This window comes from Pan troglodytes, chromosome 7, assembly GCF_028858775.2.
Source record: "Pan troglodytes isolate AG18354 chromosome 7, NHGRI_mPanTro3-v2.0_pri, whole genome shotgun sequence".
Classification (NCBI taxonomy): Eukaryota; Metazoa; Chordata; class Mammalia; order Primates; family Hominidae; genus Pan; species Pan troglodytes.
The window spans coordinates 14,344,856-14,363,169 of NC_072405.2; the positions used below are offsets into that span (position 1 = coordinate 14,344,856).

General features: G+C 45.6%; 1 protein-coding gene across 2 annotated transcripts in view; it reads right to left on the reverse strand.

Moving 5' to 3' along the window:
- The window catches only part of PRAG1 (PEAK1 related, kinase-activating pseudokinase 1), a 71,651-nt gene that overhangs the window by 45,024 nt on the left and 8,313 nt on the right, over positions 1 to 18,314 (reverse strand). For both annotated transcript variants that reach the window (XM_001136236.8, XM_009440228.5), the window contains exon 3: positions 14,350 to 16,205. In XM_001136236.8, coding sequence (XP_001136236.5) covers positions 14,350 to 16,205 — 1,856 coding nt within the window. The remainder of the gene's footprint in view (positions 1 to 14,349; positions 16,206 to 18,314) is intronic.

The window sequence follows — 18,314 nt, forward strand, 5'->3', positions numbered from 1 at the left end:
TTTCATTATCTTACTAATCTTTAACATAAACCCTAAAGGATTATTAGGGGGAATCTGATCACTTGCATCTTTCTTCGCTCCCAATTTACTAGAAACATTTCCCATATTGAATGCTGGGTAGACTCAACTTCTTAATTCTAGAGACTTCTTGTCTATCCTGTTTTTCCCTAGCTTGCTTAAATTCTTAACCTCACGCACTTGAGGTTTCATTTTCCCTGGGGAGGATCTTAACTCCTCTTCCCCCACCCCTGGAGCTTTCTTACACTTTTCACTCACTTCGTCCTACCTGGCTGCCTCCCTAAGGGAAATTTAGGCTCCTCTTAGCATTGGCATGCTGATATAAACCCACATCAGGATCTGCCCTAAGCTGTATGAGGTGGCCATGGAACCACAGGTAGCACCCACCCACTCTGTCCAGCAGGACTTGTCACCATCCACACAAGCAACACCGCATGGCTTGAGACCATTCACACACACTTTCAACTTCCAGAGTATCTGGACCACCAAGGAAGTACTTTGTCACACCCCTGTGACGTTTCTTACTTGGTCTGTGCACAGAGTTTACCTGGCTGCCACAGCAGTGCAAGCCTGTCCATCCTTTCCCGTGTTGCTGAGAGTCTGGGTTTATTCATTACAACAGGTGAGTTCTGATTCCCAACCCCTGAGGCCACTGCAACAAGGCAGTGGGGCACCTCCCCTAGAAGAAAGATCAGAGACCCTGCCCCAGAGGAGAATGGGTGATCCTGAATGAGCCCCCAAACTGTTGAAAATAAATGCTTATTCCTCGGTGCCACAAAGAAGAATCAGTAGTCAGATAAAAAGTTTTCTCAGTACTTTCTGCAGAAAGGGTACTGCCCATCAGCAATCCTGCCACAAGAGCACACTGAACGAAGAGACACGGGAATATTTATCCCTTACATGTAAAGTCCCTATTGCTCTGTCCTATCTCTACTGGCTGGAGCTGGACCTCACAGTCTAAGCTTAGCCTGATTGGCTAACAATCCAAAACTTTCCTAAATAGGTAAAGACTGTGCAGAACAAAGGAAAAGAGGAAGTCGCTTATGTAAAGGCTTATAGAAGCAATAACATTTCCAAATAAGGAAGAGACATGAGCTGTGAGCTGGGACATGCCTGGGCATGCTGAGACATGCCTGAGCAAGCCAAAACTGATATTGTAGTTAAAGTATAAAGATATATATATAGATAGATAGATAGATATATGTGTGTGTGTGTATATATATATACTTATATATAATATACTTATCCTTTTACATTTAATGACTATATAAGGTTTAACAAAGAGTTATTGCAAAAAGCTAGTCTTTAAGAGAAACTATTAGTTCTAACACTTATGATTTATTCCTTAATAAAAAGGAAACTTTGAAGAGGAACTTTTTAATTTTCACAACTTTGAAGATATCAAAATTTTAGGAGTTGTTTGCCAGGACACTGGAAGAAGACCAAATATGTATTTCACAAGAGTACAACAGTATATACATGCAATGGAATATCACTCAACTTTTAAAAGGAAGGAAATTCTGACACATGCTACAAGATGGATGAACCTTGAGAACATTATGCTAAGTGAAACAAGCAAATGACAAAAAGACAAGTACTGGATGATTCCATTTATATGAGGTACCTAGAGTAGTCAAATTCAGAGACAGAAAGTAATGGTGGTTCCCAGAGGCTAAGGGAAGGGAGAAATAGGAAGTTGTTTAAAGGTGGAGAGTTTCAGTTTTGTAAAATGAAAAGACTTCCCTGGAGACTGATTTAATATACAACAAATGGAAACTACTATTAAACTTTATACTTTAAAATGGTTACGATGGTGAATTTTATGTTATATGTAACATATATACATATTTTATGTGTATGTCTATTTTTGAAAAACTACATAAAAGGTTAAGAATGCAGCTTTCCTTAAAAAGAGACATAGTGTTATTTTATGAAACTGTTTATATTTAATTTATATTAAATATATTGTGCTATAGATTTCATTCTCTTAGTTATTTCAGTCAATACCAGTATGAGGTTCACCCATGTTTCTGGACATATTTCTAGTTCATTGCTTCTGACTGCTATTAAATAGTTTATTTCATAATCATAACATTTTACTTACCTATTTCTCTAGAGATGAATACCTGGACTTGCTCTAACTCCCTGCTACTATAATGTTATGACAAACTTCCTTGTTTATGTCCCCTTACTGACCTGTGTGAATATATACTCAGGAATGAAGGTTGTGGGGACAAGATGTAGTCTCATACTTAATTTAACAGCTGTTTAATAGCCATTTTCCTGTATTTTTGCTGAAATTTGGAATTATCCCACTTTGTAATTGTCATCAATCTGATGGACATAATGTGCTATTTTACTGTTTTATGCTTCTCTGATTATTAATGAAGTTAAGTAGCTCTTCAAATTCTTGCCCTGCATTTAGCTTTTCCCTCCTGTTAACTGCCTATCCATGTTTTTGCCTGTTTTTCTACTGGTTTCCACATATTGTTCTGCTTGAATTACAAGAGCACCTTACATGTTAATGCCTTGTCAGTCTTTGATACACTGCTTTAATTTCTCACCCATCTATTAACTGCTGATGGCATTCTCAGTTCAACAGAAATCCTTAATTTGATGAAGTCAAAGCCATCATTTTACGGCTTATTCTTCTAGGGTCTTAAAAATGCTGTGAATGTTTTTAAATTTGCTTTTTGGTCTTATTTTTCTCATTTGGATCATTATTTCATCTGCAGTCCACTTTTACATACACTATATGACACTATATGGTAGGATTTCAATGTTGGTTTTTTTTGTTTTCTCCATACAGTCAACAAGTGTGCCAAAATCATCTCGTAAGCAATCTGTACTTTTCCTACCAATGTATGGTCACGGCTCCACCTACAAGAAGTCTTCAATATTTAGTGATCAAATGAATGTCAAGATGGAATCTCAGACCCTGAACTGTAAGGATCTTCTCTATTCTACACACAAAGTACTCCTTATCTTTCTCAGGTTTCTGCTTTTTGTAGGAAACACAGACAAGCATTGAGAGTGTTTGGGATCAAGGGTCTGGAAATTGTCTGTACAGACAATTTCCCTGTTTCACGTCTTGAAGATGACATGAATATAGAGAAGATATTTTGAAAGATTTGAAGAAAGGATACCAAGGAAATATGACAAGTCAGCAAATATCTCTGTCCTGGTTTTCTTCTATTTTCTCCTAGGGAGACATGACCTGTTTTCAATCATGCATCTCTATAAAAATGATGGTCTGTCTTTTCACCAGTGGAGAAGATTCAGAAAAACTATAAGTAGTATGTGTTAGGAAAACAATAGTTTTGTTTTCATCTTCCCAATTTAAATTTATGTTACATCACTGAATTTTCATTGTTAAACTATCCCTCCCAAAGATTCTGACACAGATCCTGCATCTGCCACCTCGCTCCCCAATCCTGGGCACTGAAAATAAATACAACGGCTGGACATGGTGGCTCACACCTGTAATCCCAACACTGTGGGAGGCCAAAGCAGGTGGATCACCTGAGGTCAGGAGTTCGAGACCACCTGACCGACATGGAGAAACCCCGTCTCTACTAAAAATACAAAAAATTAGCCCAGCATGGTGGCAGGTGCCTGTAATTCCAGCTACTCGGGAGGCTGAGGCAGGAGAATCACTTAAGCCCAGGAGTTGGAGGTTGTGGTGAGCTGACATCGCGCCATTGCACTCCAGCCTGGGCAACAACAGTGAAACTCCAACTCAAAAATAAATAAATAAATAAATATATGCAACAAGCCAAAGAGAATAAGGCTAAGTGGGCTGGGTGCAGTGGCTCACACCTGTAATCCCAGCACTTTGGGAGGCCAAGGAGGGTGGATTACCTGAGGTCAGGAGTTTGGGACTAGCCTGGCCAATGTGGTGAAACCCTATATACATATATACATATATACAAAAATTAGCTGGACATGGTGGTATGCCCCTGTAATCCCAGCTACTTGGGAGGCTGAGGCAGGAGAATCTCTTGAACCCAAGAGGTGGAGATTGCAGTGAGCTGAGATCGTGCTTGCACTACAGCCTGGGTGACAGAGTGAGACCCTGTCTCAAAACAAACAAACAAACAAACAAACAAACAAACAAAATAAGTCTAAGTGAAAACACATTGCTTAATAAGATTTAAGGATAGAAACAGTAAATTGAAGGTCTATAAAGGAAAATAATCCTTTAAATAATGGGTAATAAACTTAATAGTAACTGTTATTTACTAAAATGCAGAGTTCCACAAATGGTTAAAATTCATGGGACGTTCATAATCACTCACTAAGAAGAAACAAGACATTTTGGCATTTCAGTCTAAAATTAGAGTCTCTATTCAAAGAGAATGGCCGTCATCTGCCAAACAGAAGTGGCTAGACAGAGTCCCCCTACCACCCGAAGGCATGGGAATTCTTTTTTTTTTTTTGAGACGGAGTTTCACTCTTGTCATCCAGGCTAGAGTGCAATGGCATGATCTCGGCTCACTGCAACCTCCAACTCCCGGGTTCAAGCAATTCTTCTGCCTCAGCCTCCTGAGTAGCTAAGATTACATGCGTCTGCCACAATGTCCGGCTAATTTTTTTACTTTTAGTAGAGACAGGGTTTGACCATGTTGGCCAGGCTGGTCTTGAACTCCTGACCTCAGATGATCCTCCTGCCTCTGCCTTCTAAAGTGCTGGGATTACAGATGTAAGCCACTGAGCCCAGCTGGGAACTCTTAAACTCTTGAATTACTAACAAAAATGGGTATTAACCACTTGAGATTTTGCACTTTATTTTTATCTTTTTTTTTTGAGACAAGATCTGACCTTGTCACCCAGGATGGAGTGCAGTGGTGTGACCATGGCTGACTGCAGCCTTGACCTCCTGGCTCAAGCAATCCTCCCACATCAGCCTCCCAAGTAGCTGTAACTACAGGTATGTGCCACCATGCCCTTCTCATTTTTGTAATTTTTTTAGAGGTAGTGTCTCGCTATGTTGCCCAGGCTGGTCTTGAACTCCTGGGTGCAAGTGATTCTCCTGCTTCCCAAAATGGCTAGGATTACAGGTATGAGCCACCATGCCCAGCTACATTATGCATTTTAGAAGACAAATTTTAGATTTTATGGCTGAATCAGCAAATAGCCAGCACATAACATGTATCTGCACCCCCACCTCCCTACAACCTGCAGACACCACGAATAGATGATGGCCAGCTTTCCTGATGCATGGGCTCCAAATGATCAGAATTGGCATGGAGGATGCAACCCAAGTGTTCTCATGGTTCAACAATATGCAGTCATAAAATCTTACCACCCTTTTGATCTGTACATATTATAAGAATTACGGGTGGATCACATGAGGTCAGGAGTTCAAGACCAGTCTGGCCAACATGGTGAACCCCATCTCTACTAATAATACAAAAATCAGCCAGGCATGGTGGCAGGTGCCTGTAATCCTAGCTACTCGGGAGGATGAGGCAGGGGAATCGCTTGAACCCGGGAGGCAGAGGTTGCAGTGAGCTGAGGTCGTGCCACTGCACTCCAGCCTAGGTGAAAGGAGCGAGACTCCATCTCAAAAAAAAAAAAAAAAAAAAAAAAGAATCACGTTAAGTGATGCCACCACGCTGACTGCTTTTAAAATTGGACTCTCCCTCCTTTTCTTTGTGACCTTCAAGGTCATAAGGTCATATTACTTACTACTATGTCAATTTATCTCAACTGTTCTTGTATGTATCTGGTGGTTTTGTTTTTTGTTTTTTGAGACAGAGTCTCGCTCTGTCACCCAGGCTGGAGTGCAGTGGCGTGATCTCAGCTCACTGCAAGCTCCGCCTCAGCCTCCCGAGTACCTGGGATTACAGGTGCATGCCACCATGCCCAGCTAATTTTTTGTATTTTTAGTAGAGACGGGGTTTCACCATGTTAGCCAGGATGGTCTCGATCTCCTGACCTCGTGATCCACCTGCCTCAGCCTCCCAAAATGCTGGGATTACAGGCGTGAGCCATCACGCCTGGCCATATATAGTGTTTTTTAATTTCATTAATTTTGACTGCCATATGGAGCTCACATAGAGCAGAAGCTATTCTGAAGAGCTTTCTACACCTCAGGAACATAAAGTAATATCACCACCAGCTATTTGTTTAGGTTTTAGACTTTAGAAAAGTTATCATAGCACAAGTATAAATTTGTATGAAATGGCTAAAAACCAAACTACTGGGAAGTTGGGGGGAACATTCAACAGTGATAGGTATACTGGAGAGAAAATATCTGAGAACAAAAATGAACGACTTTTTAAAGTAGCCTTCGGCCTGGAAGCTCCTCTCATGATCCAACAAAGAACAGCTGTTTATATAAGTCTGCCTGTCAGAGAAGCACAGAGAAGCTGTCCAGTGCATCAGACTGAAGCTAATTAAAGCAGGGAATTTTACAGAGTTGTATGGGAATAGTATAAACACTCCTAACGCCCAACATTTTTAGGGATCTGCCCAAAAGTCAATAGAAAGAAATAATGAGCATGCAAGCACAGAGGATGCAGACTCTGATCTTTAAACTCTGAAATTTATTACTGCAGAAAGAGACACAGGATATTCTTTGTAGTTGGTCTATCAACCCTGATAGAAGGAAATGTAAGATCTTTAATGAGGACATTAACAATCCCAAAACAACAACAAAAAATTCCTTGGGCCACTAACAGAAAATTTCCTACCAATTGGTGAGTTTCACAACCAATTATGCAGATCAAATGTAGGCTGGCCATTCTAGGAACAAAGTCCCTCTGACCACGTCAGGGACAGAGGGGGACTGACCACACTGCCTAAGCTTGTATATTCCAATGCACCTGACAAAGCATAGAAAATCTATTCTCAGAGAAGCAAAACCACACCTTAGAATTCCTTGTAACTCTCTGGTGGAAAAAAAAGTGTTTAGATGATTACTACCTGAGAAAATATTATTTTGGCAAGAGAGTGCTGGCTCTACACACCTGCTCAGGTTGAAAAAAAAAAAAAAAAAAGCAGGGTAATAGAGACCGGTAGCAAGAATGAAATGTACAATCATTGGAGAGTAATTAATCCATGAAAGGATGCATTGTGCCCCCATGGTGTTTGCCCACCTTGAATCATTAATAATGATTAACCTTAGCTTCTTAGCCTCTTTAACTCAAGGTGGTAATGTTCTGTTGAGCGAGAATAGTTGCAGAATCATGATGGGTCCCCAGTGAAATATCAGGCCAGGAACTATTACATTTGTAGTTCACTCTGGCTTGCTTTTTTTTTTTTTTTTAAGAAAATTCAGTAATTCGCCATTGAATATCTACTACATATCCAACTCTGTGCTAAGGTATGCTGTGGAAAAGTCAAGGAAGAATGTATGAGACACATCCCTGCACTCCCAGGAGTTTATAATTTCTGGAGGAGATGCAAACGTGGACCCATTTTAATGTAACAAAAGATACACTGTGTTAACAGCCAAAATGGAGGCCTGTACAGAGTATTGGGGCAACCTGGAAATCTGGTTTTAGGATACACTGCATTCAAAGCAATTTGCTTTTTTCTTCAACATTTCTTGAGCACCTGTTATGTGCAAAGCAAGGAGTCAGGTGCCTTTCTGGAAAACGAAATAAACACGGCACTGTCTCTGTTTACAACTGCCCATTTAACAAACATTTCTTGAACATCTACTACATGTGATGCATTGAGCTCAACCTTAGGAGTTGCAGATGGTTAAGCACGCGCTTTACCTTCAAAGTGCATCTGGTCTATTTTGTAAAAAATAAACTTTTTTTTTTTTTTTTTTTTTTTTTTACAAGCTTGTACTAATCCTGATCTTGGATCAAGTTGAAACAAACACAGTTAAGGGACAGGACTATAAGGTACTCCTGGACACAGAGCTGAGCTTACCTTTGTGTTCCCTAAACAGAACAGAGGATGTGGTGAGAATCCAGGTCCTATAAGAACCTGTCTCAACAAAGGGAATCAAAGCAGGGGTAAAGCTTTGACAGTCATATTGCACGCCTGCTGATTTAATTCTTAGCAACTCAATTCTCAGGATCCTTAAGGAACAGAACCCCAGTAACTGGCTTTTTAGCGCCTTGCACAGAGCCCAATCAAAAGTAGACAATTAATAGATATCTGATAAATTAAAGAAAGAATCTGTAACTGCTAGCCTTAGTCAAGAATGTATGCTCAAAATTAGACAGAAAGTCTTAAATGTTGAATACATACTGCTGTCAAATCAGTAATTTTTAAAGAAGTTGTAGAACAAGACTCTAGGAATCAATTTCAATGGTCCCTGCTTACAGCATTATGAGATGTCCTGTGTTTCAAGGTTCCATCCCCACACTTATGGAAACAGGCCAACTATGAATTTGCCCCTGGTGTGGGACAGAATATAAACATGCATTGTTGGTACATATGCTTTGTTCTGTTTGCCAAACTCTGTGTATCTGTGGGGGCCACTGAAATACGGCCAGTATTCACTCTCCCCTGACCAACTTGACCTCCAGCCTACTTATTTAAGTTTTGTCAAAACGGCTAAACACAGTCCATGAAGATTCTCTAAATACAGTGCTTCCTAATACAAACTGTGATTTTCAAAATGCCGCCCAGAAAAGGCCGTTATGCATCAAGAGTATGGGATTTCCTAGTAAAATGTTGCCACCCAACTGTCATCCATTATAGCAGAAAAGGCCTCTAGAAGAACACATTGGAAGCTCTAATCAGATTGGATGTGGACACTGGAGACAAACACCCATCTCACTCATCCTATGCCCATCCTCCCGGTTCATGCCCAGAGGTCATGTTACAGGAGAGACCACACAGTTAAGTCATGTCAGTTCCTCTGGTTAGTGATGTGGCCACTTCTGTGGACAGAAACGAACTCCACTCATGACACTGTCACTACCTGTCTACTTACTGAGAAGCAGCTCAGGAGGAGAATTAAGAGTGAGCAAAAGACCGGGGGCTGTAGCTAACACCTGTAATCCCAACACTTTGGCAGGTGGATTACTTGAAGTAAGGAGTTCGAGATCAGCCTGAGCAACACGGTGAAACCCCATCTCTACTAAAATATAAAAATTAGCCATGCGTGGTGGCGCACCTGTAATCCCAGTTACTTGGGAGGCTGAGGCAGGAAAATGGCTTGAACCCGGGAGGCGGAGGTTGCAGTAAGGCAAGGTACCACCACTGTACTCCAGCCTGAGCGACAGAGATTCGGTCTCAAAAAAAAAAAAAAAAGAGTGAGCAAAAGCCCAAGAATAGATTTAACCTCTGCTCCCCAGCAGCCCCACAGAAAAAGGGGTGAATTTAGCAAGTTGTGGGTTAAAATTGAAATTCAATTGAGCGAAAACTTTCTTTTTTTTTGAGGTGGAGTCTTGCTCTGTCGCCCAGGCTGGAGTGCAGTGGTGCGATCTCGGCTCCCTGCAAGCTCCGCCTTCCGGGTTCGCACCATTCTCCTGCCTCAGCCTCCCGAGTAGCTGGGACTACTGGCGCCCGCCATCACGCCTGGCTAATTTTTTGTATTTTTAGTAGAGAGGGGTTTCACCGTGTTACCCAGGATGGTCTCGATCTCCTGACCTCGTGATCCACCCGCCTTGGCCTACCAAAGTGCTAGGATTACAGGTGTGAGCCACCGCGCCCGACAATGAGTGATAACTTTCAAACAAAGACATCAGCTGGGCGTGGTGGCTCATGCCTGCAATCCCAACACTTTGGGAGGCTGAGGCAGGTGGATCATTTGAGCCCAGGAGTTCGAGACCAGCCTGGGAAACATGGTGAAACTCCGTCTCTACAAAAATATAAAAATTAGCGGGGCATGGTGGCACGTGCCTGTAGTCCCAGCTACTCAGGAGGCTGGGGTGAGAGGATCACCTGAGTCTGACAAGTGGAGGCTGCAGTGAGATGGCACCACTGCACTCCAGCTTGGGCGGCAGAGTGAGACTCTGTCTCAAAACGAAACACACAAAAAACAAAGACGTCACCCACTTTCTTGGGGAAATTTTTCTTTTGATTAGTCTCACCTAGGGCCAGACCATTTAGACACTGAAACCACATGAATCGGTCTTATTTCTTAGTCACCTGTCATCCTCAATTCCACCTGGGCTCAGGCCTCTTCTCCTAATTTGAGGTTTCTTTGTGAAACGCTTATCTGCACTAACCAGATGATTCTCTTTCAGCTGACCTAGTCACTCAAAAGTCGTTAAGTCATTTAAAACTGGGTTTGCATCTGTGAAAAAGCAAAAGGCAGAAAGCAATTTGGTTCTTTCTCATCTTAATTGTTTCCCCAGCTCTGCTGTTCTCGTTAATGTTGGCCAGGCTGGTCTCGAACTCCTTACCCCAAGTGATCCACCCGCCTTGGCCTCCCTAAGTGCTGGGATTATAGGTGTGAGCCACCATGCCTGGCCAAATTGCCATTAAGTCTTAAGCATGACATTTAAACTAAGAGTTCACCCTTCTTTCCTGAAGTATTTTTGTTTCCTAACCAGCAGTATTTGTTGATCCTCATCTTATAATTCTGCCTTATATTGGGACGGGGGTGACCCAGAGACTCTGTGAGATCCATCATTCTTAGTAAGTGTGACTTTGTGGGTATAAAAGCTTGCCTTGACGGCAACAGGGAAGGAAGTATCCAGGCCTTGCCGTACTCGCCTGGGGAGGAGGGTTGGGCACGCACTTAAACTCCTCCAAAGAAGAACTGTTCTGTGCATAAAATGAGCATGGAGAGCCTTTCTCCTGCAGGGCACTCCAGCAAGAGGTTTCTCAGGAACACGAATGGGAGTTTACAGAGGACAATATCTCAAAAAGACAGATAAGCTACTGCCAAACATTCAAAACAGGACCACAGGAAAGCCAAGTCATTCTTAACATCTATTTTTTTCCCTCCAGGTCAGAATCAGTTGTGTAAAATAGGGCGAAAAACAGAACAACAGGCAAAAGAGAAAATCATTCCCCGTTCTTCCATAATGACCTAAGGAAGCAGACGATCTGTCTCTCTCACACCATGTAAGTGGAAAGGAACAGTGTCCTGTATGAAGCAAGTCCTTTTTCTAGAGGTGTGAGCGTAGGTAATGCACATAATGAAGCTGATCATTAGAAATAGGATCTATTTCACAAATGGGCCCATGTGAAGAAATCACGTTGACCTTGTATGTTGCTTGAAGACCTTCCACTTTCCATTTTGGAAAACTGACATCAGCCTGCCATAATTACCAGTGTGTACTGGAATTGGTGCCGGATCAACTGTTGGCTGCATTCTCACTAACACTCTGATTTGCCAACACCCTGACCTACTAGGTTGGAAGACTCTGGGGTTCCTGGCACTATCCCCAGCGGAGGTACTGAGTTCCAGAATTAAAAGTCAGCATATGTTCCCAGGCCTGCCCTCTTATCTTCTCACAGGGAGATTCGAAAGATAATGTCAGTAATGCTTGAGAAATGACAATGCTTCCCCAAAAGAAAATATATTCTAGTTTATTTTAAATAATATAAGATGCTCTTGTTTTTCTGTGTTCTCTTAAGCTAATTTTATTTTCTAGATTTTTTTTTTTTTTTTTTTTTTTTTGAGACAGGGTCTTGCTCTGTTGCTCAGGCAGGAGTACAGCGGCACAATCATAGCTCACTGCAACCTCCACTTTCTGGGCTCAAGCCATCCTCCCACCTCAGCCCCCAGAGAAGCTGGGACAACAGGCATGTGCCACCATTCCTGGCTGATTTTCGTATCTTTTTTGGTGGAGACTGGGTTTCACCATGTTGCCCAGGTAGTTCTCAAACTCCTGGGCTCAAGCAGTCCGCCTGCCTTGGCCTCCCAAAGTGCTATGATTACAGGCATGAGCCACTAAGTCCGGCCCTTCTTTTTAATTCTTTTTTCTCCTCTAACTTGTTTATTTTTTAAGAGCTGAAACCTTGAACCTCCAAGATTCCCATCAAGCTTGAGCTATATGCAATCTAAGGGTTTTATCATAACAAACTGGGCCGAAAAAACTCTGATCTCAACCCAGATGCTAATTAAAACCCTACCTGAGTCATGTTGCTATGGTTACTGGGATTTCTCCAAGCCCCGAGATTCTTAAAGGAGTAAATTTTAGTTACTTCTCCAAGGCTCAGAGTGGCATTCCTGGGATTGAGCCATGCTAGTTCCCATAGGGTGTGGGTGTCATTGCACAATCAGCAGCCTGGGTGGCTTCTGCCTACATCATCACTAACCTCTGCATTGGATTCCATTTTTTGTCTCATTAGAGGTTTACAATAGCAGGGTGTTATCAAAGTACTATTATCATCTCATTTTAGAGAAGAGACTCCAGACTCTCAGTTTAGAGACCAACTCTTTTAGAGAAGGGACTGGAGACTCAGTCACAGTGAGTGGCTTATACAAGGTCACTCCATTTGTGAGAGAGAGGGAATAGGAACTTGGTTTTCTAATGCCAATACCTGTGCTTTCCACTAATTTACCCAGGACTGAGGCAGGCAGATACAATTTGGATGTTTTACTCTCCCGCCCTGCTCAATTTCCATGCTCCTTGATGTCCTGTAGGTTCAGGAGGAGCGTAGACTTAGGAGTCTTGCAGGTACAGCAGGATCCTTAGGCTGGTTACTCTAGCTCTCTATCTCTGCTTCGTCATCTGTAAATTGGGGCTGGCAATTCCTACCTCTTAGGGCTGTTCTGAGGATGAAATGAGTTGTTATGTCTAATTCTTTTAAATCCATGCCTGGCCCATAGTGAGTGCCGTATAAATGGAAGCTCATCTTAGCTGCAGAATCCCTCATTCATTCGGGGACTACACGCGGCTGCCAAAGAGTCTGCAATCACCTCAGGATCTGGAAGATGTCTGTTCTCCATAGTGGGCGGCCAATGCAATACCAGAACAAAGTAGTGGTCATGAGAAAAAAACCCATGTTAGATCACATCAGTGCCTGAGACGCCTTGATGTTCAAAGTCAAGTGTCCTGACTGCTTCTCTCTGTGGTCAATTTCCTTGTTTCTGACATCAGCCCAGAGGCACATCAGCTGAAACAGAACCACTTGAAATGACATAACTCTAGAAAGTCTGTTCAGAAAGGCTGTAATTTTTTGAAAAACAGTAGGTTTCTCCTTTTCCTAACAGAAATCAGTTTTGCTCTAATCGAGAGAAATTTTTTTTTCCCAGCATTTAAAACCCATGCACAGCTCAATAACTAAAAAAAAAAAAAAATTATTTTTCTCAAGTCTTTAAAAGGTACTTTAAACTGATAGGAGATAGCAGGGAAGCAGTAGGGAACACTGAGTTTCAGCATGCTAACACAAAACTACATTTTTTTCTTTTTCTTTTTTTTTTTTTTTTTTTTTGAGACAGTCTCACTCTGTCGCCCAGGCTGGAGTGCAGTGGCACCATCTCGGCTCACTGCAAGCTCCACCTCCCGGGTTAACGCCATTCTCCTGCCTCAGCCTCCCCAGTAGCTGGGACTACAGGCACCCGCCACCACGCCTGGCTAATTTTTGTATTTTTAGTAGAGACGGGGTTTCACTGTGTTAGCCAGGATGGTCTTGATCTCCTGATCGTGATCCGCCCACCTAGGCCTCCCAAAGTGCTGAGATTACAGGCGTGAGCCACCACTCCCAGCCCCATTTTTTTCTTTAAAAACCCACATCTGAGGGTTCCTAACCAAATGTAAAACTTCCTCTTTTCTGCTTTTGGCCCCAAGACCTAATCACTATTGTGGTAACAGTTTATTGGGCACGCATTTATTTGGCATTAACTGTTTGCCTCCCCAAATCTTTAAAAAAAATTTTTTTAACTTTAACTTTAAAAATTTTATTATTTAAAGAAAATAGAGACAGGATCTCCTTATGTTACCTAGGCTGGTCTCAAACACCTGGGCTCAAGTAATCCTCCTGCTTCGGCCTCCCAAAGTGTTAGGATTACAGGCATGAGCCATCATACCCAGCCCTCCCTAAATCTTATAGCATAACCTCCTTTTGCCCTCTTTTGCATGTTTAAATTAACTGAAAATATTCAGGACTTCCTGGAAAAAAGCCTACTGAAGACACTTCAGAGAACTGGGGAATAAAAAGAGGACCAGATTATAAAAATACAGGCACCAACAAATGGCAACAGCTTGATGAAAGATTGATTTTAAATCACCAATCCCAAGCAGGGACCACAGGTAGGTTTGTTTGCTGGGTACAAAGAGGGCCACAACTCCTGCTCTCCAAGGGCTGCACTGGGACCCTGGGAAATTTACATAAAGGCACAAGGGCTTTGGGGCAGATTCTGGGACCTGGGCCTGAAAGCTCTGATGAAGGCAAAGGTTTCTTCTGGAAGAGCCCTTTGCCCTGCAGACAGAGTCCCAGGCAGACAATGGTACTCACCGCGACTTTGGAGGCGGAGGAGGAGGTGAGAATGTCTCAATCCCACTTCTGTCCTTGGGGAACTCAAAGGCAAAAGAGGCGGATTTGCTCATCCCGGTCCCAACTTTGCTGTTCTGCCCAGAGGAGCCATCTGTGGGGTGGAGACGGTGCCAGGTCGTGGAGTTTGAATGGTCCGTGGGGCCATTTTTGGTCTCTCTTCCCCAGCTGTGACTCAGCAATTCCTGCTCCACCTCCTCTTCTTCCTCTATCCGGCACTGACGACTCCAGGTGCCTGCCTGGAACCTGGGCCGCCTCTGTTCCGAGGCTGAGGAGGCCGCAGGCTGGGGACACCTGGATGGGTCACTGATAGTGACACCGTTGGTCCGGCAGGAAGGAGCGGGGTCAGCAGGACCTTGGGATGGAGGCTGGGGTCCAATGCTGCTGCCGCCAGAGCTCCCATCACTAAGGTCAGCCAGCGGTGACACTGGGGGCCCTCCGGCAGACGGTGACACCGGGGACCCTACAGGGCTACTCTTGGACAACTTGGGGGGAATGGCGGGCCTCTCCTTGGGCTTGCTCTCGCTGGCACTGTGAGCATGGCTTTGCCTGGAGCTCAGCCCCTGCCCAGCCGAAGTCTCCTCTTCACCTACCTCGGAGTTCTGGCTCACAGGCCCTCGTGGCCACTGCACCCCCACTGCAGAGTCAGGGCTGCTCAGGTAGATCGTCCGATGGTCCTCTTCCGGGTGGGCCGCCATGACTGTGATGGTGGCTGACACCTGGGGAGTTGGGTCTGGGCTGTCCCGGCCCCAGCCAGATGCTGTTTTCTGGGCCCAGGCATTACCTGTGCATACCTGGCCTTGGCCTGGACCCTGGCCTTGGCCCTGGGCAGCAGCTGCATGTTCTATCTTGGCCTGTGACTTGGAAGGCACCGGAGCTGCCTTCTTCCTCTTGGTGCTCTCAGCATAGATGGGTTCAGGCTGTGTAGCCTCCCGGGGGTGGGCCGGGGGCTGGGGCTCCCCCGTCAGCCCAAGGCATCTGCTAGGGGTCACCCCTGGGCAGCCAGGGTCCTGCTGCTTCTCTGGGGCAGGTTCCTTCATGAGGGAGCAGTAATCACTCTCGAGGTGGGGGACGAAGGGGCTACTGGCGCCGCTACCGCTGCCGCTGCCGCTGCCGCTGCCACAAGAGAGGCCATCGGAAGAAATGGCAGCCTCCGAGGTGAGGGACAGTTTCTTGGGGCCCAGGCAGGATGGGTGGGCAGTGGGGCCCTGGCTACAGCACTCCTTGGGGAAGCTCGGGCCCCGCTTCTCCTGCTCTGCGGGCCCGGAACACTTCCCCTGCTCCCAGCACGTGGGTGAGCAGTCCCTGCCACCATGCCTGCCCCGGGAACCTGCAGTCTGGGAGGCAGCCTTGGCAACAGGGCTCCCAGGGCAGCAGTCCAGGATGGAGCAGTACTCTCCACCCTCGCTGTCCCCAGAGGGCGAGCACCTTTGATCACTGTCATCCTCCGAGGGCAGGGATTCCCGCAGGGGCCCAGGGCCCTGGTGACAGCCAGATGTGGTCCCAGCAAAGGCAGCCAGTTTCTGGCGGAAGCTCTCCTGGGTGGAGGGCCGGTCTTGGTAAGGAAATGAGGGTTTTTCTTTGTGCCCAGCCTTCTCGTCCAGGAATCTCACCGGGTGGAAGGCAATGTTCCTCTCGCCGCGGGGCTCAAGGTTGTGCAGGCCGACCATGGTGTAAGCTGGGGGACAGCGAGAATTGCCATCAGGGGAGGCAGAGGGACCGGCAGGCTTCTGTACACCTCGGAAGCTGCCCAGGTAGACAACGGAGGCATCCTCCTGCTTCGGGAGGGGGAGCTTGCCAGGGGCTCGTCTCCAGATGACCTACACACAAGCCCAATGCAGAAAGACTTATATTAGAACTTGTCATAGAAAAAAGAGAGAGAGGAAAAGTGAGAGGGAAGGGCAACGATACTGTAGATTGTCTTCTGTAGTGCAGTGCAGGGGCGCTGGGGCCGGGGACTCAGTGCACGCCCACCTTCTCATCTCCCCACGGCCCTGTGATCATTGCTGGGGCACCCGCTGAGCCATTTGTCTTCCCAGACACTGAGCTGCCCTTCCCACCCATGGACTGTAATGCTTTTGGCTTAAGTCTGTGAAGTAGGAAAAGAAAAATATAACTCTGAAAAAGAACACTGTGCCTTCTTCCTCCCTTGCAACCAGCTGCTGGGTGACACAAGTTGTTCCACTGGATTGGAAAATGGAGCTTTGGGTTTTGTTTAATTTTTGCTTTGAGTTTGTGGGTTTTTTGATAACCCAATCACAGTGCATGCCTGAAGAAATCGAAATCTTAAGTGTTTTTAAAACACACTGAAGACACTGCAGCCAGATGCCGTGGCTCATACCTGTAATCCCAGCACTATGGTGGGCCGAGGAGGGCAGATTGCTTGAGCCCAGGAGTTCAAGACGAGCCTGGACAACATGGCAAAATCCCATCTCTACAAAAAAATACAAAAACTTGGTGGGCGTGGTGGTGTGCGCCTGCAGTCCCAGCTACTTGGGAGGTTGAGGTGGAAGGATGTCTTGAGCCCAGGAGGCGGAGGTTGCAGTGACCCAAATCACACCACCACACTCCAGCCTGGGCGACAGAGCCAGACTCTGTACCAAAAATAATGATAATAATAATAATAATAAAAAAGAAAAAAGAAACACATTGGGTGGGTGCGTGTGGGCAGAACAGGAGGGTGAGGGGTGGGTTCTGAACCAGATCAGAGTGAGGGGTAGTTTCTGAACTGGATCAGGGTGAGGGGTGGCTTCTGAACCGGATCAGAGTGAGGGGTGGTTTCTGAATTGGATCAGGGTGAGGGGTGGCTTCTGAACTGGATCAGAGTGAGGGGTGTTTTCTGAGCTGGATCAGGGTGAGGGGTGGTTTCTGAACCGGATCAGGGTGTGGGGTGGCTTCTGAACTGGATCAGAGTGAGGGGTAGTTTCTGAACTGGATCAGAGTGAGGGGTGGTTTCTGAACCGGATCAGAGTGAGGGGTGGTTTCTGAACCGGATCAGGGTGAGGGGTGGCTTCTGAACCGGATCAGAGTGAGGGGTGGTTTCTGAACTGGATCAGGGTGAGGGGTGGCTTCTGAACTGGATCAGAGTGAGGGGTGGTTTCTGAATTGGATCAGGGTGAGGGGTGGCTTCTGAACCGGATCAGAGTGAGGGGTGGTTTCTGAACTGGATCAGGGTGAGGGGTGGCTTCTGAACTGGATCAGAGTGAGGGGTGGTTTCTGAACTGGATCAGGGTGAGGGGTGTTTTCTGAGCTGGATCAGGGTGAGGGGTGGCTTCTGAACTGGATCAGGGTGAGGGGTGTTTTCTGAGCTGGATCAGGGTGAGGGGTGGTTTCTGAGCTGGATCAGGGTGAGGGGTGGCTTCTGAACTGGATCAGGGTGAGGGGTGGTTTCTGAACTGGATCAGGGTGAGGGGTGGTTTCTGAGCTGGATCAGGGTGAGGGGTGTTTTCTGAATTGGATCAGGGTGAGGGGTGGTTTCTGAACTGGATCAGGGTGAGGGGTGGTTTCTGAGCTGGATCAGGGTGAGGGGTGTTTTCTGAATTGGATCAGGGTGAGGGGTGGTTTCTGAACTGGATCAGGGTGAGGGGTGTTTTCTGAGCTGGATCAGGGTGAGGGGTGGCTTCTGAACTGGATCAGGGTGAGGGGCGTTTTCTGAGCTGGATCAGGGTGAGGGGTGGCTTCTGAACTGGATCAGGGTGAGGGGTGTTTTCGGAGCTGGATCAGGGTGAGGGGTGGCTTCTGAACTGGATCAGGGTGAGGGGTGTTTTCTGAGCTGGATCAGGGTGAGGGGTAGCTTCTGAACTGGATCAGAGTGAGGGGTGGTTTCTGAGCTGGATCAGGGTGAGGGGTGTTTTCTGAGCTGGATCAGGGCGAGGGGTGGCTTCTGAGCTTGATCAGGGCGAGGGGTGGCTTCTGAGCCGGATCAGGGT